General features: G+C 54.0%; 1 protein-coding gene across 8 annotated transcripts in view; it reads left to right on the top strand.

The window, feature by feature from the left end:
• PPFIA1 (PPFI scaffold protein A1) overlaps positions 1-23,264 on the top strand; it is a 90,926-nt gene that overhangs the window by 24,122 nt on the left and 43,540 nt on the right. For all 8 annotated transcript variants that reach the window (XM_078433810.2, XM_081790216.1, XM_081790215.1 and 5 more), the window contains exons 3-9: positions 17,710-17,811; positions 18,122-18,286; positions 18,699-18,773; positions 19,125-19,230; positions 19,438-19,655; positions 21,190-21,336; positions 22,906-23,040. In XM_078433810.2, the coding sequence (XP_078289936.1) occupies positions 17,710-17,811; positions 18,122-18,286; positions 18,699-18,773; positions 19,125-19,230; positions 19,438-19,655; positions 21,190-21,336; positions 22,906-23,040 (948 nt within the window). The remainder of the gene's footprint in view (positions 1-17,709; positions 17,812-18,121; positions 18,287-18,698; positions 18,774-19,124; positions 19,231-19,437; positions 19,656-21,189; positions 21,337-22,905; positions 23,041-23,264) is intronic.

Below are 23,264 nucleotides of genomic sequence, written 5' to 3'. Positions count from 1 at the left end.
CATTTTTTTTAAAGGTTTGTGTAAGAAGGGCGCCTGGGGGGCTCAGTCGGTTAAGCATCCAACTTCGGCTCAGGTCACGATCTCGCGGTCCGTGAGTTCGAGCCCCGCGTCGGGCTCTGTGCTGACAGCTCGGAGCCCGGAGCCCGTTTCGGATTCTGTGTCTCCCTCTCTCTCTCTGACCCTCCCATGTTCATGCTCTGTCTCTCTGTCTCAAAACTAAATAAACATTAAAAAAGAAAATGTTTAAAGGTTTGTATAAGAAAAAGTTGTGGCCTAAGCCCCCTTCCAGTGCTGCTGCTGTTACTGGTTTTTAAAAAAGCTTGTCATGACTAAAACACCTCTGTGGAAATAATGGATCTTACGCTGTTCCTAATTTTGGCTTTAAACCGTCGAGGTCAGACAGGCCATTTTTGCTCGCGTACTTGAAAGACAGTTTATGATTCAGTAATTTCTCGGCAGATGCATACATCTGTGAAATTAAATCCTTGAAATGGAAGCCATCTTAAACCCCAGTGAGTGTGAACAGTGCCAAAAACCGCATACTCCGCCGCGAAGCTCGAAACCTGTGAACACAGACTGGGCGTTAGTGCGCTTCATGTTGTTTCCATCTTACTACTTTCTCGTGTTTTTAATTGGTCCGAAACTCTTCTAAGCTAATGATGTCATATTAAAAAAAAAACCCTACGTAGAAGATTCCGGGACCCACTCGTTCCTATTTGAGCGAAGGATTTCTCGGCTTTTTTATTTCATTAGTTGGATTTTCCCCTGCCCCCCCCCCCCCAGCTCAGGTCTAAAATTTAATTGTAATGTGTTTACCTGTGAATGTTTCATTAATATTATACACTTCTGAAATACACGTTTGTGCTGATGTACGTGTGCATTCATACTCGCCGTTACTTAAGTGTAAGAAATTATTTGTGTTCAAATACGGAAATGCTGCTTGATGAAATTACGAAGTGGGGTCCACGAGCAAACAGCTAACAAAGAATTCCTGAGACTTTTTTTGGTGCAAAAAGGCGATTTTATAATAGCACGGGGACAGAGAGATCCGCACTAGGCTTGTGAGGAGTGACTGATGATGTACTTTTTTAATTAGTGGGGGTTGTGGAGAGCAGAAGTCTCTCTCTTTTTTAAGTGTTTCTGTTGAGAGAAGAGAGGAGAGAGAGAGAATCCCAAGCAGGCTCTGCACTGTTGGCGCAGAGCCCGATCCAGGGCTCGAACTCGCGGGCCGTGAGATCATGATCTGGACCAAAATCAAGGCGTTGAATGCTCAGCCTACTTTGCCAGCAGGCACCCCAGGATAGCAGAAGTCTCTACGAAATTTGCAAGCAAGGCTGTCAGGACCCCGAGGGGCTAGCTGCTCTTAAGATAAGGTTACTTTTAGCCTTTAATAAAAGGACTCAGGCGGCCGTTGAGCCCTGCACGGTTCAGCAGGTGTCCGTCAGTGGCTGCCAGCTGTAAGAAAACATAATTTAGATTACAGTTTTCTTTGTCTTTGTTTCCCTCCTCGCGAGGAACCACCACCTCCAGTTCGGTTCGCTCTTTAGCAGGAAGGTAACAACAGCACGGGTCGCAAGACTCGTACCTGCTGCCCGTGAGGAGACAGCACCTTTTGCCTAAAAGGCCAGGCCTTCCAAACAAGAAAAGAGTGACGGCTGAGCCAGCCGGACATTTAAGCCGGAAGTCAGACGCTAGGGGAGGCTGCGCTCATTTACCTTGGAGAGAAGCGTGTCTCCTCTCAGTGTGCCAAGAGGAGAATGCACCGATCCACATAAAAACTCGTACGGGAGAATTCACGGCGGTGTTCTTCACGAGAGCTACAAAGCAGACGCGCCCAGACGTCCGGGAGCGGGTGACTGGGCAGCCGAACGCGCTCTGCCCGCACGGAGGAGGAGTATTATCCGGCCCCGAGCACGGGTGACGGCCCCGACACACGTCCACCACCGGCAAACCTCGAAAACGTGATGCCGAGAGAACAAAGCTCGGCAGGTTGTCAGAAACGATTCGTTCTCATCGTGGGCAGGCCGGGGCTGTGTGTGCGAACGCCACCTGTCGGGGTCACCATAGCCGGTAAACCGACCGCGTCCTGTGGCGAGATCTTTGGGTTCAGCCCTCAGTGAAGGTGGTTTGGGATTAGTGACGCTGATCGCTAAGCCCGAGGTAGAAAATTGGCACAGGTTATTACTTTCTTAATAGATCTTATGCTTTCTAAAGCAGTTTTAGGGTCAGCGCAAAATTGAGGGGGAGATACAGAGATTGCCCTCGTGCCTCCTGCTGCCCCCACCACGCACAGCCTCCCCCACCGTCCACGTCCCCACCAGGGTGGCACATCTGTGACAGTCTGCGAATCGACACTGACCGTCGTCATCACCCAGAGTCCATGCTTGACATTGGGGTTCCTGTTGGTGGCGCACGTCCTGTGGGTGTAGACAAATGGACACCGACCGTTACGGTGGCCTACAGAGTAGTCGCTGCCCTGAGACTCGGTGCTCTGTTCATCCTTCCTTCCCTTCTAACCCCTGGCAACCCCTGATCTCTTTACCGTGTCCGTGGTTCCGCCTTTTCCAGAATGTCTTCGAGTTGGACCCTGCAGTGTGTGACCTTCTCAGATTGCCTTCTTCCACTTAAATTCATTTTCGGTTCTTCCGTGCCTTTTTGTGGCTCGAGAGCTCACCTCTTTTCGGCACCGGATAATACTCCATCGTCTGGGTGGCCCCCACTTGGTCGTCCATCCACCTGCCGGAGGTGTCTTGGTTGCTTCCAGGTTTTGGCAATTCTGGATGGAGCTGCTGTAAACATTTGGCATGGTGCGTTTTCAACCTGGTCCGTCCGCAGATTTAAGGAAACCCTAAGGTGGCGTTTATTTTGTTTTTCTCCTCCAAATGAAAATCACGTTCGGTTTTTGGACAGAACCAGTTCAAGATGACGTTGGTGGCATTGGTGCCTCAGTCTTTAGCAGAGACTAGTTCCGGAAGACCAGACTGGGCCTGGGCGCCTGATGCTGGTGACTGTGGATCCCAGGCAGGGGACCCGGTACGGGAGAGAGGCGAGGGCCCGGGATCTGTGGGTTCCGAGCGCTGCTCAGCCTCGCTGATCCTTGAGAGCAGTTGGGGACCCGTGAGGAGAAGGGGGGATGGGCTCCAAGAACTTGGGTGTATGACGCGCAGGAGGCAGAGGTGGAGAACGTAGGCTGTTCCACGAGGAAGTTTGTGCGGAAGATAAAGGTGCGGGTGGACGGGAGCTGCGGAGCCCGGGGCGTCGCCCCTGAGCGGGGTGTACTCTTACGTCTGGTGCGTGGGGTGCCGTTAGGAACCGACTTAACGTGTGAAGGTGTCTGACTTCATTTTAGCAATATGGCAGGTTGAATCCGAACCCCAAACCCTGTCGGCACCCCTGCTTCTGCTGGCTTCCAGTGGGAGTGGGGGTTGCCTGGGGAGGGGGCTGCTGGACAGGTGGCGATGCGTTGACAGTGTCCTCGTTCGGTTGTGTCACCTGTGGTCTGAGGCAGGACGCCGGTGCTGCTGCCCACGTTTGTAGATGCGTGACCGAGGTGGAGAAGTTGACTTGTTGCCCCACACGGAAGGATGGCGAATTACCCGAGGAAGCTTTTCAAGATACACGCTCCGGTGCCTGGTGGCGCCCTGATGGCGGACACTCGTCTGTGCGGCTCAGAGTTGACGTGTGCCAGAGGCGTGTGCAGCCCGAACCAAGGCCCAGCTTCCTGGCTGATGGGCTGTGAGCACTGGAGGGAGCCGTACGGTGCGAAAAGAACCAAAATACGTATTCCGGTCTCCCCCACGCCCCGCTCCCCCCAAATGTTGGTTCCAGAGGGGAGGCCGAGAAGCCACCTAGAAACCTCCGGGGCAGATGTGTGCTTTGCCCGGCTTGGAAACGGCCTCTGGCGGCAGGAGGAGCCGGTCAGGGGAACGCTGGCTGATCACGGGTCTGAGGGTCTGAGGCAGAGAGGACAACCGTGCGGGAAGGAGCAGCGCAGTTTTGTTCAGGGAACTGTGGGTCGGTTGGGACCACGCGTTGTGCACGAGGCGCAAAGCAGTAAGCGAGGTGGCCGGAGAGAGCGGTGGGGGCGGGAGAGGGGTCTTGCAGAGCTGACTCCTGGCACCACCCCTCCAGACCAGGGAGACGTGGTAGCCGGGGCAGAGGGGGAGGGAGCAGAGACGTTCCAGAAGACACTGGTGTGCAGTAGAGTCGGCAGCCCCCAGCGGTCAGTTCACGTGGAGGGAGAAGGAGGCTGCGAGGCGGCGTCCAGCTGTCTGGCTCGGACGCTGGAGGGATACGGTCCCGTGCCGCCCCAGGGCGGAGATTCGGGTGGACCCTGGAGTGTGGAGGACGCCGATGAGCTCGGTTTGGAGAAGATGGCTTGCGTCTCCTAGAAAACCTGGAGTGGAGATGCATCGTGGGTAGGTGGACAGTTGCCCCGAGTGGGAGGGGGCAGCCTTGGACCGTGGTCAGGCAGGCGTGGTGTGCAGGGTGGGCTGGGGACCGAGGATGCAGCCACGGGAGCACCAGCAGGTACGGGGTGAGCAGAAAGCATGGAGATGGGGCGAGGCAGGAGGGCGGAGGAGGGGGGAGGGAGGAGGGAGGAGGCTCCCGATCGGGCAGGTGTGGGGAGAATGCTAGGCGGCCCTGGGTCGGCCCTGCCGAGGGCATCACTGGGGTGCCCGCCAGAGCTCTTGCAGTGAGTGCAGTGGTGGGGGCCGAAGCCAAAGCGTGGGGGCTGGTGAGAGAGCAAGAAAAGGAATCGGGGACTTCGGGGAAACTGTGTCCACGTGGGCCCTGCACATTCTGCTCGTGTCCCGTTTTGTTTAGAGAGAAGAAAAGAGAAGGGAGATTGGTCTTTTTTTTTTTTTTTTTTTTAATCCAAAGCAAATACATACTTAAAATTGAAATTAAAGAAGAATGTAGATTGAAAGTCTTGTTTTCCAGCCCCCTTTCCCACTCACAGTGGGTGACCTTCATTAGCAGTTTGGTGGGTGTCCATCTATATTTTATCTTATGTACATGTGAAAAATACACGTGTATGTTTGCGTTTAACCAAATTGAGGTCACATCGAAATACTGTTCTGTACCAGGCCTGTTTGGATTCAGGTTACACGGTCTTGATTATTTCATTTCTAAGTACTAAGAACGAGCATACGTTTTTTCAGTATCTGTTGCTTAAACCGACAAGGAAAAATACATCGTATGTATTGGGATTTTTTAACTGCTCATGAATTTTGCTCTGATGCTTGCAAATAGTGATCGGGGACTGAAAGTCGAGTGCTGTTGCATTTACATGGCTCTAAATGTCCGGTGCGTCCACGGGTCACGTGCTACGGAGGCGAAAGTTTGCTGTTTGCTTCCTCAGTGTCCCCTGGTCTGTCTTCTCTCCCATCATCAGTAGGTTACCACATAGATGGTTATCCAGAAACTTCTCATACCCATAGATGGATAGCCGAAGCTACTTTTCATCAAGACAGTGGGGGTTTAGAGCCTAAGATTTGCTGATTAGTTTTAGCGTATAAACTTCCCGTTTTCTTTTTATTCCAGATTTGACATGCTTTTAAACCTCAAGCGGAGGCAAATAGCTTCTTTGGACAGAAAATAATCCAAGCCGGTTCAGCATGTCAGGTTTTCAGGTGTTCCTTTCCGTTTGCTGAAAATTACAGCCTGTTTCTGTTGTGCTCTGTGTCTCTGCACCGAGAACACACGGGTTCTGTGCCTTCTGTGAGGCTTTGCTCTGTGTCAGCAGGTTAGCAGAACAGCGAAAAGTCATTAAGAAAGAAAATGGGGCCAGTGATGGACATGGTCAAAACCAAGAGCTGTGGTAATGTCACTCGGGCGACCAGGGGGAGGGCGCAGGACAAGGGAGGGCTCGGACCTGGGGGTGGGCGCGAGGCGTCACCCGTGCTTTTCCACCCAGAGTCGTCCTCCTGGAGCCGCGGGGACGACTGTGTTCGTCACTTTGGGAGTTGAGTGTCTCATCCGAGCCATGGGACTTCGTTTAAAAGTGGCCTGATTGTGGATTTTTATGAATAGTGTCTGGTTTGTATGATCTGAACCTGTTACCCAGATCTGGGCCTCTTGTCCTAAAATGATAAACACCAACGTGCACAAGCACCGTGTGAAACCAAGTTCTTGAACTGATGCTAATAGGTTAGTGTTGCTTTTCTCGTTCTCGGTTCTGGGAATGTCCGAAGAGACACGCATCTGCTTTGCTCAGGTTTCTATTTAAAATGGGAATATTCAGGGGCGCCTGGGTGGCTTGGTCGGTTGGGCGGCCGACTTCGGCTCAGGTCATGATCTCACGGTCCGTGAGTTCGAGCCCCGCGTCGGGCTCTGTGCTGACAGCTCAGAGCCTGGAGCCTGTTTCGGATTCTGTGTCTCCCTCTCTCTCTGCCCCTCCCCTGTTCATGCTCTGTCTCTCTCTGTCTCAAAAATAAATAAACGTTAAAAAAAAAAAATTAAAAAAAAATTAAATGGGAATATTCCAGTGAGTATTATATCTACTCAGTTGCAAAAAATGCTTCAAACTTCGGTTGCAGTAAATAGAATGTCACTGCTAGTCGGATGCTTGGTGTGCAGTGTTTTTTAAACAAACATTCTTTCTGAAGAGGAGAAAGTGTGGCTACTGACCCGTGGATTTCTTGGTGGTCACTGCGTAGGTCATTTACTGCTCATATTTGGGGCTGTTTGAGCGATACCAGTTTTTCTCTGCAATAATAACACAAACAGTGCACATATGAACGTGTTTTTTGGAATCTTAAGCTCTGGAATTTCCTGTCGAATGTTTATCTAAACTCCTAAGTTTAAATTTGCTTCGATTCTTTTCACTTGAATTCTTTTGTCCGAAGAGAAAGGTTTTTCTTTAAGGAGTAAAAGTAGTTGTCAAGTTTTTATAAATTTGTTTTCTGCTGTGGCCAAAGTGGTGTATCGTGGAATGATGTGGCTGTTGAATTTGTTGTAAGAAACTCATTTAACCAAAACGATGGGAAGTAAATATATTCTGTTAACAGATGAACCAAGACAGTTTGGGACTTTATGAAAAACGTAATGGGACTTTGGACTTTGGTGATGAAGGAGTGTCACAGGAAGAGTGTGCCAGTGGGGGTGTGGAGGCAAGGGGCTCATAGCTGAGTGCAGGTGGGGCTAGGCCGGGTCCCATCCGTTGCCAGGGGCCTGTCGCCAAGATCAGGGAGGCTGTGGGGTGTCTGCCTCCTCCTAGCTGGGGGCGCAGGAGTGATCCGGAGGCTGTGCGGTGACCAGCGCCTCCTAGCTGGAGCATATTGGGAATTTGGAGCCCTGTTCTCATGCCCCCCAAGCTTCTGGAGTCTGCTTGTTGTCTTTTGACCAGGTATTTCATTTAAAGCCAGTGAGCTTTGTTGGGAATAGACGGTAAGACGTTTAAAAATAAAACGCTGATATCCAGCCCTCCTGGACCTGTGGTCCTGTGACCCTGCCAGGGTGTTGGTGTTCTGGTCCTTTGTTCCCCCCCCCCCCACCCCCCCCCACCCCGTCTCTGCTTTCTTCCTCACCTGCCTGCAGTCCTGTGGTCTGTTTTCACCACAGCCTGCCCTGCCGCCCAGCCCCGTCCCTGCCTTCACTTCACCGTCCTTACCTGGCAGGAGGCTGCGCCGGTCGAGTGTGTTCCCGCATCCGCCTTCATGACTGGTGGCCGCGGGGGCCCTCTCCTCCAGGCAGCCCTCCTTCTCCCCAGTGCTCCTTGCCCGTCCTCACGCCTTATGCAAGTCTGTCTGCATGTCACTTGCAGTGACACTGGGAGACGGCAGAAGAGGACTTCCATAAATCCCACCACACAACTGCCAGGCCGTCCGTGTCCGCGCCCCCGTGTTCAGCTGCCGTTCCAGCGCAGGGGGCCGCGTGCTCCCAGGGAAGGCCGTCTGCTACCGCACCACCCCCGTGATCTGCTCTCAGCTGCGCGGAGTGGCCGCTCTGTCAGCCCCCTCTCCCCTGGCTTCTCCCCACCAGCAGGCATCTGGGTCACCCCCCAAGGCCTTTCTTGAGCCTGTGACTTGCGTAGGCACCACCCTAGTTCTGTCCCCACCTCCCCACCCCCACCCCGGCTCATGGCTTTGTTGCCTCTCCTCCTGTCCCTGGTGCCCTCTGTGCAGGCAGGCCTGCCCCCCTGCTCCAGGGCTGCTGTGCTGGGGGCCCCCCACTGACCTCCTCTAGGCAGTCAGTCAGCTGACCCCTCTGCCAGGGTCACACATGCGGAGAGCCGTTGACTCCTGAGACGGCCCCTCCCTGGTTCCCTCCTGCCTGCCAACCACTCCCAGTCCATCCCTCGTTTTCCCACCGTCCGGTGTTAGATGGGCACAGGGCTGGGACCTCACCTCTCTTCTTACCCACACTCAGTGCCTTGTGATTGGCCTGGAACGAGGGTGCTCTCCTACCTGCACCGACACCGAACTCCAGCTGGGGGCCTCAACTCTGCTCCGTGCTGCCCGCTGACTGTCGTGTAACGTCCCAAATGGAGCACGCCCACGCGGGCTGTTAGATCTCCCTTCCAGAGCCCCGCCCCGCTCAGGAAATGGGGACTCTGGCCTTCACTTGCTGGAGTCGTCCTGGGCCTTTCTGTCTCGCCCATCTGTCAGCAGGCACTACCGTAAAGCCTGTTGGGAACCCGCCTGCCTCTCCCGTGCCCTGGGCCTGCGCGTTACCGCGGCGCCTGACCGGCCTCCTCGCTTCTGGCCTCCCCCTCCTTCCAGGGGACCCTTTAAGACTGATGAAGGGCACAGCAAGTGGCACGTGGGATGCCGTGTTCCGTCTTAGAATTCTCTCTCGGGCTGCGGCAGCTCTCTAACCCTGGTCTTGATTCAGACGGTCCTCTTTCCCGGGGGGTTGCCGTGGCCTGGGAGCTGCTGTGTCACTCGTCTCTTCCCCCAGCCCCGCTTCTGCACTGCTCCCGGGGGCTTTTGTTGACTCAGCGAACCCTTTGTGTCTGAGCACTGCCTGGGACTTGGAACGGTTGGCCTGCTCCCTCGGGAGGGCCCTCAGAGTCTGTAGATGGACGACTCCCGGAGCCTTCGGGATGAGATCCGGGCTCCGTACTGGGGTGCGCGTGGGCCTGCGGTCTGGCCCCTGCCCGCCCAGCCTCCCTTACCGCTTCCCACACGCTGCCCGAGCCCCAGCCCACCGAGCCCCTGACGCCCTCCCCACTACCAGACGCCGCTTTGCTCTCATGACGAGGCTCTCCTGCCACACGGCTCACGGTTCACCCGCCGTGCCCTCTCCGTCGGCGGACCTCCGGGTCAGCGCGCCCGCCTCCCACCACACGCGACGTCCGTGCTGCACCCCCCCCCCCCCCCCCCCCCCCCCGCCCCGAGCCTGGGCCTTTGTCACTCGGGGCGCGGACCGCGCTGGGCCTCCTGTTGGTCTGTCTGTGTGCTCCGCGCCCTGCGGAGGGGCCGGGCCCGCCGGTCTGCCGTGCGGCCGTCGCTCGAACGAATCGTGACTTCCAGTCGGGATGGCAGCACAAACGTGCTTCGACAGACCTCACTCCCAACGGCAGTGGGAGAGTGAAATGTAAGTAGAGAAACAGACAAACCAAACCGAACAGCCACACCCCCAGAAGAGAAAAATACCCCTCAGTACAGAAACCGAATAGAAACCCAGCGCGGTAGGCTGGAGTTGGCCAGATTCCCCCGCCTGCTGTGCCCCAGGCGCCGGGCATGCAGGGCCGGTGGGAAGCCTGGCTCCTGTGGCCCCGGGGCCCCGGGGTCACAGGGACCAAGGTGTGCAGTGGAATTAGAACTGAAGTCAGACTCGCTCTTTGGAGCTGCTTTTAGATGAGGCTTTTCCCCACGCTAAGGTCACTGTCCCCAGTACACTGGGGCTTTGTGGGAAGTTGTGGGCCTTGGGAGGATAGGGAGCAGGGCCTGGGCTGTGCCACAGCGTCCGGTGACTCTCGCACAGGGTCTGCACCGTCTGTAAGGAGCCAGGCAGCGGGAACTCTGTCACTGTGGAAGCCTCGTTCTGGCCCGAGGCCTTGGGAGGCCCGGAGGGGCAGTGGCTGGACGCTAGGCAGGGAGGGAAGTGCCAGCGGTATAACCTACGCGGGCTGAGCCGGAAGCCAGATCCCACAGCCTCCAGAGTCGGCACCTTACAGAACGATGCATTTACTTCTTCCAAAACGCACGGGTAGTCTAGTAAAACTGCCAAAATAAGTGTGTTTGAGATGTTTAAGGAGGTAACATCCCTGAGGAAACAAGAAATTCTAAAGCAAACAGAAATGATACCGGAGAAGGAGGGCAGGACAGAAAACAGTCCGAAATCTAGTGAATGAAGACGGCGGTGGCTGGAACGATGAACTTGGACCGGACACGATTAGAGACAGAATTAGTGAATTGACCCAGATTCCTGCGCAACGGGACAAAATATGAAGATAAAAACCCGAGGCCCTGAACCAGGCAGGCCTGCAGCCGGCTGCCCCTTGCGCTTGCCTGCCGTGTGAGTGACCACGCGTCTCGCTGACGCCGCGTTGAGTCTGGTTCTCCTTCACCTGCAACAGGAACAGTATTTTCTGATACGAGGTCTTGAAGATTAGATGCAACTCTCTCAACATTAGGCATTGGATGACCTGGCGGTCAGCTCAAGGTATTTCCCAGAGCAGATGGAAAGCGAGGGGTTTGGTCTGATTCCCTCGGGTTCCCGTGGACGGAATCTCTGCGAGACCTTGATGGGAGATCCTGGCTTCCTGACCGCGGGGCCCGTTTCTCAGTGCTGCCTTCTGGGCCTCTGAAGACAGCTCAGCACCCAACAGACTTTGTCAGGTTTGAAGACACGTTTGGATTGTTCTCATTCCGTTCCACTGTAATTTTTTTGTGTTTGCAGGTATGCCTTGAAATACTGAAGTAAAGTAAAGGGTTGTCTGTATTCTTTAGCAGGAGCAACCTTGTGTCCAAAGAGCACTGCGTGCGCGCGCGTGTGTGTGTGTGTGTGTGTGTGTGTATGTGCGCGCACGCGCGTGTGTGGGGTGAATTGCCCTGAAATATCTAGGAAATGAATCGAACATCGGAAGCAGTTTGTTGAAGAGCCAGATGATTGCAGTGAGGTGGGGGTGCTCTCCCGCTGGTTCCCTGACCACCCTCAGCTGTGAGTTGCGCTCACCGCCAGCCATCCGCTCTGTTGTTGTCAATGATGCTCTGGGCTAGAAATGCCTCTGCAAACTAAACCAGGCAGATTCTGCTTCCTTCCTGGGAATTGTACCTGAGTCAGTGTTTGATAGTGTCCTGGCCCTGGGAGGGTTCCTCTGGTTGCCTTAATCTCCTCTCTCCTGCACAAGGGCCACCCTGCAGTCTGGGCTGAGTCTCTGCCCAGTTGCCTTTCAGTACGGCCTCCTCTGGCTTTAAACTTTGCCTGTGACGTCCCTTCCTTTGGAAGGAGGTTAGGAGTCCTCTCTTTTCCTGCCTTTCCTCTCCCTCGGCAACACCTCTGAACCAGGGCTGGGGACAGTGGCAAGCTTGTCCGGGGACACCCCTGCTCTAGGGGCTGAGCACTTACTTGGTGGAGGGTGGGCAGCAGCCTGGGGTCCATCACCGTCTCGGCAGAGAGCGAGGGCAAAGATGACCGCGGCCCGGCCGCCTCAGCCTGCCCCTTCCAGCCAGGGTTCCGGCCTCCTTTACCTGAGCGGGGTTGGGCAGAACCAGGGTGCCCCGGCCTTCCCGCCACTCGTGCCCAGGATGTGGCCTCTGTAGCAGACGGGTAGCTGGGAGGCACGGGATTCCCATGCTCTTGGCTGTAGCCTCTGCAGTGGAATGTCCACCTCCCTGAGCTGGGAGGAAGTGGGAGGTGGGGGGGGGGTCAGTTTGGGTTCAGATATTACAGACTCCCCTTCCTTAGTGAATCATGATAGACTTAAAAAAAAATTGGTGTTTCTTCATTTGTTGTGTGCTTTGGATGGCTTTGGAGGCTGAATCGTTGTTGTTGGGTATAATTCTCCCCAGGTTTCCTGGGGGAGCGGGTCTGTAGGGCCTTCTCATGCTGGGAAGGTGAAAGCTGATCACCCATAGCTGTGGACTCTAGAAGACGACACTCTGATTTACAAGGTGAATTAGGTAAAATGACCATTAGCTTATTATACACCCATGAAAACACTCGCAGTTTCTGTAAATTACCTGCCTCCCCATCCCCTTCGGTGTGCTCCCCCTGAAATAACCACAGTCAAGAAAAAATATTTCTGGGGCGCCTGGGTGACTGAGTCAGTTAGGCATCTGACTTTGGCTCAGATCATGATCTCACGCTTCGTGGGTTCGAGCCCCGCGTCGGGCTCTGTGCTGACGGCTCGGAGCCTGGAGCCGGCTTCGGATTCTGTGTCTTCCCCTCTCTCTGCCCCTCCCCCACTTGCACTCTGTCTCTCAAAAATAAATAAAAACATTAAAAAATTAAAAAAGAAAACCTTTTTCTATTTTACTCTTTTCTGTTGTTGATTACAGCAGTACTGCTTGCTTTGTTATTCCTCATGGATGAGTACAGCTGTTCCTTGAACAACTTGGGGTTCGGGGTGCCGCCCTGCCCACAGCCGAAAATCCATGTATAACTTTTGATTCCCCCCAAAACTTAACTACTAATACCCTCCTGTTGTCCGGAAACCTTACTAGTAACACAAATAGTCCATCGCTACTTATATTGTATGTTGTATGTATCATATACTGTATTCTTGTTATTTTTGTATTTTCTATTTTTTAAAGTTTGTATCCAAATTAGCATATAGTGAAACAATTTCAGGAGTAGATTCCTTAATGCCCCTCCCCCATTTAGCCCATCTCCCCTCCCACAACTCCTCCGGTAACCGTTTGTTCTCCGTATTTAAGAGTCTCTTTTGTTTTGTCCCCTCCCTGTTTTTATATGATTTTTGCTTCCCTTCCCTTATGTTCATCTGTTTTTTCTCTTAAATTCCTCATATGAGTGAAGTCATATGATATTTATCTTTCTCTGACTGACTAATTTCACTTAGCATAATACCCTCCGGTTCCATCCACGTAGTTGCAAACGGCAAGATTTCATTCTTTTTGATTGCCGAGTAATACTCCACTGTATGTATATCCCACATCTTCTTGATCCATTCATCCGTCGATGGCCATTTGGGCTCTTTCCATCCTTTGGCTATTGTCGATAGTGCTGCTATAAACATTGGGGTGCATGTGTCCCTTCGAAACAGCACACCTGTATCCCACGGATAAATGCCTCGTAGTGCGATTGCTGGGTCGTAGGGTAGTTCTATTTTTAGTTTTTGGAGGAACCTCCCTACTGTTTTCCAGCATGGCTGCACCAGCTTGCATTCCCACCAACAAGGCAAAAGAGACCCTCTCTCTCCGCATCCTCGCCAACATCTGTTGTTGCCTGAATTGCTCATGTGAGCCATTCTGACCGGTGTGAGGTGGTGTCTCAGTGTGGTTTTGATGTGTATTTTCCTGATGATGAGTGATATTGAGCATTTTTTCATGTGTCGGTCGGCCATCTGGAGGTCTTCTTTGGAGAAGTGTCTATTCATGTCTTTTGCCCATTTCTTCTCTGTATTATTTTTTGGGTGTTGATTTGATAAGTTCTTTATAGATTTTGGATACTAACCCTTTATCTGATGTGTCGTTTGCAAATATCTTCTCCCGTTGTGTCGGTTGCCTTTTAGTTTTGCTGATTGTTTCCTTCGCTGTGCAGAAGCTTTTTACTTTGATGTGGTCCCAGTAGTTCATTATACTGTATTCTTAAAGTAAGCTAGAAAAAAAGTTTTAAGTGACAGGGAAAGCAGATTCACAGCGCCATGCTGTCTTGATACCTAAGCTTACTATATCGGATTACAGGATGAATCGTCTGTCAGAACCCGCGTTGGCGCTGTGTCTTCCGTGACAGAAAGAGCTGTGGTTACGTGTGTTGCTAGCAGTAGGCGTCAGAAATGAGAAGAACACGAAAGGTTCACGTTTATTTGCAGGCATAGCAATTCATGCACTCACAGCGAGACGTATCAGGGTGAATGCTTCATGACGGCCTGGGCCTGGTGTAATCAGTAGGTTGGTTGCTTCGTTGCTTCGTCTCGGCCTAGCCTATACTTTTACAGCCGGATTCACAGTACGGTGCTGGACACGTCGTTACCTTAGCAAAACCGCCGGAGATAGTAGGCCGGGAGGCATCCTCTGCAGGGACCGAGAGAGGCACGCTGCAAGGTAATGTCGTTCTTTGAAAGCCAAGTTATGAGACAACACGTTACTCATTTTAGGTCAGATCTCACTCCCCTTATGCCCGTGCGTGTGAGGACAGGCTGTCCAACCGCACACAAGTCTCGCACACGACGTTCTTCCCGATGAACGCCTCGGTGGTGGCCACACGCACGCGTCTCGCGTGGCCTCGCCGTGCGCTCACTCGATTTTCACACACAGACGCGCCTGGCAGGCGAGGTGATTCGCTGGGCGCCGTGGTGAGGATTTGCTGTCCGGGAAGCGGGGGCGGGTCGTCCCGGAGGTCCTCGTGTGCGGACCTGCTTGGGGCGGGGGGGACCCTCTGGGTGGGGCCGTCTTGGGTCTCGGGGCCCGGGGGGCGGGAGCGGGGGGAGGCGGGCACCCTCGATGCAGCTTTCCGGAAGTGCGTTTCTGTCTCCCTCCGTGCCTTCCCGTTTCCCTGTCCACGTCTCCGCAGACGTTGGCTGTAGTCCCCGCACCCAGGCCTCGGCAAGGTCCGTGTGGTGAAAGGAGCCGAGCCTCTGCCGGGGCGCTCCTCGCGGCAGCGTGCTCTCCAGCCCTGCCGCCTTCCTCGGCCTCTGGCTGCTTCACCAGCTCTCCTCTCCGCGCCGCCGTCTTCTGTGACCTCCTCTGGGCTTTTCCCTGAGCTCTTGACCCTCTTCGGGATCCGCATCTTGAATCCCTTCATCCTCCAGCCCTTTCTGCCGTCTCCACAGTCCCATTCACGATTTCCCCGATCGGCTGTGTCGTACGTCCTGTGAAATCACGCGCGTCATTTGGACGGTCCTCTCCAGCAGGGATTTCTTCATTGTGTTGGGCTTGACGGTTTCACGGAGTTGTTTGTAACGTCCCTTGGCATCTTCCCGGCTTTCAAAGTGTTCCCCCTATGGCGGTTCTCTTCGGTAGCATTGACCGTCCTCCTTGTAAAGTGCCTGTGTCGTGAGCCTCACAGGTCCTCGTGGCCCCTGGTCCGCAGGCTGACTTAGACCCGCTGCGCTCTGGAGCGAGTGAGCCGCCCAGACACGTTTGGTGGTGACCCGTGGGGTTCTGGGTGGCCAGGACATCGTCCAATGTCAGAAGAACTTGAGAGGACAGTCCCTTGCTTTCAGCGTACTTCCTGAGTTGAGGGACAGAGCCGGGATGGAACTGGTCCAGGGAAAGGGCTCTGCTTGTGCAGCCAGACCACTGGCCACTGGGACTTGTTGCCTTCAGGGCCCCGGGGTGAGCTTCCTACACAGGGCCAGCCGCCCTGATCACACCCCCGCCTGTGTCCGCTCAGACGGTAGCTGCTTCACCCCTTCCTACCCAGCTTCTTGGTGCTCACTTGCTTTCTCGTGAATAAATGTCCTTTGTGGCATTTTCCCCCCGACGGGGCACCTCCTTCTGCATGAAAAAGCTGTGCAGGCAGCCGTGGTCTCCTCAAGCGATTTGCTTGTGTTTTTCACGTTTTGTCTTGGAGTGGGTGACACGCGGAGGACGGTAGCTCCTGCTTCTCCGCAATCTTCTCTGGGGCGTCTGGGAAACCGCGTCCTTCCTCTTCGTGGCGGAAGCTGCTTTTTCTGTCGCCTTGACCATTTTTAAAGCCAAACTCCTTTCTCAAATCACCACGCCTGCATTGAAATCCTGTGCCTGCATTCAAATGTTCCAGTTTTCGATCCTTCGCTTCCTTCTGCCTTACGTTGTGATGTCAGGACTTCACTTGTCTTGCAGTTTGAGTCGAGTCCGCAGGTGTGCCCGTCTCACCGCAGTCCTACGTCCACAGAGATGCCACATCTTCAACACGAGACGAAAAGGTGTCTCACACAAAGCCCCAGGTTTTTGCATGTGCTGGGGTGGCTGCAGCGAGAGCTTCGAGAATTTCCTTTTCTTTGTGTCCCCATGGTCCTCACGCTGGCCGGCTGGCCGCTGCCGCTGCGGGCCTCAGTACAGGTCAGGCCATTCAGCCTTTTCTTGTCACGCCATGCCTCTTCTCTGCATCGCGGGAGCACGTCCAGCATCCCTGGGGACACTTCAGACGGGTCCCAGGGTGTAATTCAGGGTTCATGGTATTGCCCTTAACACGGTGAAAATTACGAGGAACCCTGAGAAATCACTTTTCCTGTGGTGCGTGATTTACCGGAGAAGGGAGCTGATTAGCGGGTTCGTGCAACACTTGAGGTGACCTCAATGGCAACAGGAGGTGGTGCGCACTTCCCCCAGAGGACAGCGTCTGCTACGGCTCATTTTATGCGGTTAGGACTTAATCCTGCGTCTCCGCATTTGTTTGCCTTTCTCTTGACTGCAAATGGCACCACGTAGGTACGGTCTGTTTACGTGCGCAAATTTTGATAAGCTTTACCTTGTTAGAGTAGGTTTGTGTATGTTTTCGGGTAGTAAACGCTACAATAGCCTAGTATCTGCCTAGATTTCATGCATTGGTGGCCTACCTTTTACTTAATATTTTTGATATCTCTAGGCTGCTCAGCTCATCTGCCAGTCTTTCCAAATGTCACACATCTCCAGAAAAGTTTCCAATGTATTTATTGGGAAAAAAATCCCCACATAGAAATGGGCCTGCACAGCTCTACGTCAAGGATCAGATAGGCTTCTGGGGGTTTACCTCGTCAAGTCAGATTGCAAGGAACGTGGTCAGTTCTGTGGTCAAGTTCCCGTTGATTTGGAAAGGGTTAATTTATGAAGGAACTTGAAGTATGTCACCTGTTTGTACGTTGATTTTCTAGAATTGCCGAAATCAACCACTTTCTGAATTTGCATGTCAGGCTGTTAAGTGAATCTTTATCTCCTCGTTTGTCCTTCAGAGACAAAAGCTCTGGGGCGCCTGGGTGGCTCAGGGGGTTAAGCGTCTGACTCTTGGTTTGGGCTCAGGTCACGATGTCATGGTTCACAGACTGAGACCTGCACCGGGCTCTGCGCTCGACCGACCGGAGAGTGTGCGTCCACCTCCTTCGAGCCCACCTCTGTGCCGTGTCCCGGGCGGGCGCTCGGTATTGCTGGGAGAGAAACCCCACGCAGGGTGGCGGGCCCTGGCATCACTCTCCTCAGCGACGCTTCATCCAGAAAGTTTCCTGTTTGTCTAAGGAAACCAGTCTTAAACTCTCCCTCTCGTCAAGAGGCCTGCCAGCATTTTTGAAAAGTCCGTTTCGTATGGTTGACTTTGATTGGGCCAGTCGTCAGTCTACGACAGCAGCTTTTGGGTACCGTCAGCCTTTCCCCGCTGCCGCTCTGCTCCGCAAGCCTGCTTCCCAGACGAGGCCAGAGGCTGGGGATGGGCAGCAGCCTTCTCGGCCTGTTGTTCCCGAGTCAGCAGAGTTCCTGGGTCCTAGACCTGCCAGGCACCTGAAAATGTCTCTGTCCCCTTGAGTGTCGGTGCCTCTGAAAATCCCCGGGACTCCTGTGGGTGGTGAGGAGGGGACTGGTGTGTGTGATGCTACTTGAGGGTGGTGGGCGAGTGGACTAGGGTGGGCCGCGGAGGCCTGGTGCGCTCTGGCTAAAGACCCCCTGTCTCCCTCCCCGCCCCCAGGAGTTTGCGGCGCTTACTAAGGAGCTCAACGTCTGCAGGGAGCAGCTCCTGGAGAGAGAGGAGGAGATCGCGGAACTGAAGGCAGAGAGGAACAACACCAGGGTCAGTAGGCGCACCGCCAGTGTCTTTCCACACAGGACCCCGTCCACTCCCCTTGTCCACATGTCCCCCTGGAGCTGGCCGGGAGCCACGAGTTCAGCATTCTCACGCCTTGTTTGATCCGGGAGGAGAATTAAGGCTATTTTAACACGTGCGGGGGCGGGGGCGGGGGGGGGGGGGCTTCCTGGGGGGGGGGCTCCCTAACCGGGGACCGAATTGAAGGGGTTCAGACTCGGTTTCGCATTTGGTTACATGGGGGCCCCAGACTGAAAGTGCTGTTTCAACACGGCTTTCCCTTGGCCTCTCCCACCAGCTGCTGCTGGAGCACCTGGAGTGCCTCGTGTCCAGGCACGAGAGGTCGCTCCGGATGACGGTGGTGAAGCGGCAGGCGCAGTCCCCGGCCGGCGTGTCCAGCGAGGTGGAGGTGCTCAAGGCCCTGAAGTCCTTGTTCGAGCACCACAAAGCTCTGGATGAAAAGGTGCCTCCGGCCACGGCGGCTCTCGATTCGCGCGCCTGCTGTGTGCCGTGAGGCACACGTCGCGTGTTTGTGGGACTGGAGTTTCCTTTTAAGCTCCTCGAATTCTTGTAAGAAGCCAGGTCTGTGCGGTTAAAAAGTAGCGGTTGGCGGAAATGTGCGTCTCGATTTGCTGTTACGAATCACGTAATGGGATTTGCTGTTACGAATCGCGTAATGTAATTTATTTCGGGGAAGATTTCGCTCCAATGTGAAATTGAAAGCCGTTAACGAGCAAGCGTGTGAACGTTGGCGTCCGCGAAAGACCTTACCAGCACTCTGTCATGTGATTTGAGGTTAAGGGGACCTTCGGGTAACGGTACAGTAAGGAGAAATGAAACACCTACACGTACAAACTCAGTCCCTTTGTTTCCAGGTGAGAGAGCGGTTACGAGTAGCGCTTGAAAGGTGTAGTTTGTTAGAAGAAGAATTAGGGGCCACGCACAAAGAGGTAAGCTCCGGACGTCATCGCGGGAGTCGATTTGAGGGGGTTTCCTTTTTATCCCTGGTCTTTAAAAAAACGCGTGAGACTCGCGGTGGGGACCGTCACCTGTCGCTCGCTTTCTGACTGGCGAGCGAGGGCCGGCACGCCTCGCTCTCTGCGCCCAGCTGCGCGGTCTCTTACCTGCCACCGTGCAGCCGAGAATACGTTCCGATTCAGTCACTCGTTTTACTCTGGCTGCGGGACATCACCGCCCGTTTCCCCCGAACTGTGCTCACAGTTTACAGTTGTGTCTTTCCGAGAGGAGATTCTCTATCTTTACTTACTTCCTCACCCTCGTGTTCAATTCTTTGGTTTTAGCTAATGATTCTTAAAGAACAGAATAATCAGAAAAAAACCCTAACAGATGGAGTGCATGACATAAACCACGAACAAGAAAATATGCCGAGCACGAACGGAAAGGCAAGTCCTCAGGCCTTCTCTCTGTCTCTTCCCCGGTTCCTCTGCCCGCAGACGTGGGGGCGCGTGCAGGACTGTCTGGAGAGCTGCTGGCAAGGCGCGTGGCGCCCGCGACAGCCGGCACAGATCGTGGGACTTGACCCATTTCCCGGAAGTGCCCTGTTTCTTAGCTCGCCAGACAAGGCTATTTAAGGATTTTTCCCCCACCAGAGAGCTTCTGACGGTTCTTTAAGCCACGAGGAAGACCTCGCCAAGGTAATCGAGCTCCAGGAAATCCTAGATAAGCAGTCAAAGGAGCAGAGCCAGATGAAGGAGCGCCTGGCCGCCCTCTCCGCTCACGTGGCCGAGCTGGAGGAGGACCTGGACACGGCACGCAAGGACCTCATCAAGTCCGAAGAAGTGAACACCAAGCTGCAGCGAGACGTCCGCGAAGTGAGTGGCAGTAGAGGTGGCCACGCCGTCGTCGAGCCGAACGTGGGGTGTCGGTTCGGTCGGTGCCCGGTGTGTCCTTCCTCCCCCACGGGCTTTGAACTTCGGGAGTTTTGTGGAAGCAGCAGCAGAAGGGAACGGTGCTCCGGGCCCGGGGCGGGCCGCCTCCCCGTCTGCCTGCGTGGCGGACCCTCCCCTCCCCGGGAGAGGCCGGCGGGCGGGCGGGCGGGCGGGCGGCGAAGCGCCCTCGGGTGCGGACTGCGGGCCGTGCTCGTGCTCGCGGTCCGTTCCAGTAACACCCTCGGCACGTCCACACCGCCACGGTGCTGCCGGGTCGCTTACGGGGCCGCGAGCGTACGCGGGCGGCTCTGCCGGGGGGCCGTCACTGGCCGCCCCTGCTGCTCTGACCTGCTCGCGGGGGTTACGTGCCGCTGGTCGTGGCGGTCAGAGCGAGCGAGGGTGCGGCCCGCCGGCCGTGGGGCAAGATCGTGGGGGAGTGCGGCCGCTTCTGCACGCGTGGTCATTTATGGGAACCTGATCGTTGTCACGGAAACTAGTAAGGGCAGGATGGTCTCGCTGCCCCTCCTCCTGTCCCTGTGAGCTGCCCTTTGTGGACAGTCCCCCGCCCCCGCCCCCAGCCCAGCACGGCCACCTCAGGAAGACCCTCTCAGAGCCTCGAGCCTGGATGTACAGGTGCACTCTGTCTAGTAGCTTAGTGTGGGTGAGGTCGTGTAGGAATTTAAAGCAAAAATATTTGCAGAAATTGTGTAACCTGTTGAGTGAAATTATTCTTTGGCAAGGGGGGGGGAGGAGGCTCTTCAGCAGAGTTTAAGATGCAGACAATTTAGAAATTCATTTCTTAAGACTCATCACTTTTCATGTTGAGACTGCTGACATAAATTCCTTAGTAAACACTGAAAGAGGAATCTTCAGGGTAGGGGACAGGAAAGGCAGGGCAGAAAGTTCTGGTTCCATTTTCAGTGTTAGATACCGTGTGATACAATATTGTTACAGGATTAGGCTTCACAGGGTTACTTCCAATTATATAAAAGTTTGCATTTTGTTTCAGTTTGTTAACACTTCTGCTTTAACTTTGGCAACTGGATGAGATTTCGTCCATCTTTTCCCCGGGAAAATGATGGTTGTGTCTCCCAGCGTGTGTTTCCGGAGGCCAGTCCCTGTTCTGTGGAAAGCTCACTTGTGTCAGGAGGCAACAGACGTTGTGACTTCCAGGAGATTTTATTATACGTTTCTCGTGAAACACATCGGAAAAAATAAGCCCCGGGGACTGAGCGGCCAGAATCCCAAGCAGGCTCTGCCCTGTGGGCGCAGAGCCTGACACGCGGCTCAACCTCACAAACCTCGAGATCGTGACCTGAGCCGAAATCACCGGCTGAGCCACCCCGGTGCCCCGAGGGTGCTGGTTTTCTATTTGATTGGAAGATCAGGATTTAGCCCAGTTTTTGTGTCTGGAGTGTGTTAACGTGTCCTCTGCACTAGTCATTTCCCTGTTTTCCCTCTGAAATACCTGCCGTAGGCCGTGGCCCAGAAGGAGGACATGGAGGAGAGGATCACCACCCTTGAGAAGCGCTACCTCGCGGCACAGCGTGAAGCCACCTCTGTGCACGACCTCAACGATAAACTTGAAAATGAGATTGCCAATAAAGACTCTATGCATCGACAGGTAGCTAATTTTGCTGAAGTTCATCCAACTTTTATTAATCACAAGTGCAGTTAAATACCTTTCTCCTGTGACATTCATGTTGGAAGTCAAGTCTCAATGCAAAGTTTCTGGGATCTTGGAACATTGTGTTCAAAAGCGTGGGTTACTTCAACTTACAGGTTTTAATTATTCGGGATTTTATGTAACCGCATTATGGAGCTGCACTGCGTGATTCTTCCTTCTGCCTTGTTTTAACTGCATGTTAATCTGTTGCCTGTTAGCGCTGTTTCCACAGGAGCAGGGAGTGGCCAGGAACATGCAGGCAGCTGACCGCTTTTGTTAGTACCTGGGATCGGGCGGGGGTGGGGGGGAAGGGCAGGTGCAGAAACATAGTCTGGCGTGAGGACGCGAGTCTCCTGCATTTCGAGAGGCCGCACGTCTCTTTCTTGGTCGTCACGGGTCATCTGGCGTTAAACAGGAGACCCAAACCCAGCTTCTTGGAAACATAGCGAGTTTGGTGTGTTTAGAAGTATGTCATTAGACACAAAAGAATAATAAGAGTCAGGTACTAGGAAGCAACTAAAAATCGTATCGAGGAGCACAGTTTAAGAGCCCGTAAGATGTCCCAGCGGCACCGGCTGGCTCCGTCGGTTGAGCATCTGACTTCGGCTCAGGTCGTGATCTTGCGGTTCGTGAGTTCGAGCCCCACGTCAGATTCTGTGCTGACAGCTCGGAGCCTGGAGCCTGCTTCGCATTCTGTGTCTTCCTCTCTCTGCCCCACCCCTGCTCATGCTCCGTCTCTCCGTAAATAAACATTAAAAAAAAAAAAAAAAGCATGTAAGGTGTTCCAAATAATGACTGTAAAAGGCAGATCAGGAAATACTACGTACAGCATGTGATTTATTTTCTCAGGGTTTTAAAGCGGGATATGTGGTCTTTCCGCACACACAGAGCTATATGCACACAGACAAAGGAGGCTGTGTATAAACGAGTGTTAACCTCACAGGAACCTCGACTTCTACATGATTTTTAAAATTACTTAAAAAAAAATCCCTTGTCTAAATTTTCCCCATTGATTTTTTTTCAAGAGTGAGAGGGTTTTTCTAGAAGAATCACACACTTGCAAAAATAACTCGACTGGCATGAGGCATATTCTCGGAGGCTCTGTCCTGGCCGACGTGCCCACGGCAGTCTGCCCTAAGGAGCGAGCCCTCAGACGACAAGTCTGGTTATTTTTAAGAAGGCTTAGGACCGAACCCTTCTTTCCTTAACTTGGGAAGAACGAGCAAGCTTCTACAGAAGATGGGTTTTCTTTAACGTGGGAACTTTGTCTTTTGAAAGACTTCTTTGAAGACGCTGAAGAAAAGCAAATACTTTGGCGAGAGGTGTTTTGCGCCGTGAAGTCAGGCCCCAGGGAGTGGGAGCCTCCTTGCAGAAAGGAAAGGTTTACTCCGAAGCGGCTCCCGAAACGGTTGGCTTCTGTCGGAACTGATTTAGTAGATGTCTGCGTTTAGATTTTGTGTCACTTTATCACAGGTAGAAACGGATAGAAGACTCGCTACCTTTTGACGCTTGGCTTTCATTTCCTAGACGGAGGATAAGAACCGCCAGTTGCAGGAGCGCCTGGAGTTGGCGGAGCAGAAGCTGCAGCAGACGCTGAGGAAGGCCGAGACGCTGCCCGAGGTGGAAGCCGAGCTGGCCCAGAGGGTGGCCGCCCTCTCCAAGGTGGGGCCCGCCCTTCCCGCTGGGTCCGGTGGCGGGATGGCGATGTTCGCGGTGGCCTGTTCGTGTACCTTACCTGTCACTGTTCGCGTCGGCGCGCCCGAGTCCACGAAACAGCTCGGATCTGTTTTCCGTGCTACTTTGAGATCGGAACGCTTTTCAGATGCCAGGCATCCTCCCCGTTTCCGTTGCCTCCGGTTCTGTCAGCTGTGTGCTGTTTCCAGTTG

Source organism: Panthera onca, chromosome D1 (genome assembly GCF_046562875.1).
Source record: "Panthera onca isolate mPanOnc1 chromosome D1, mPanOnc1 haplotype 2, whole genome shotgun sequence".
Classification (NCBI taxonomy): Eukaryota; Metazoa; Chordata; class Mammalia; order Carnivora; family Felidae; genus Panthera; species Panthera onca.
Note: the sequence above shows the minus strand (reverse complement) of the source record. Positions and strands in the feature narration are given on the sequence as shown.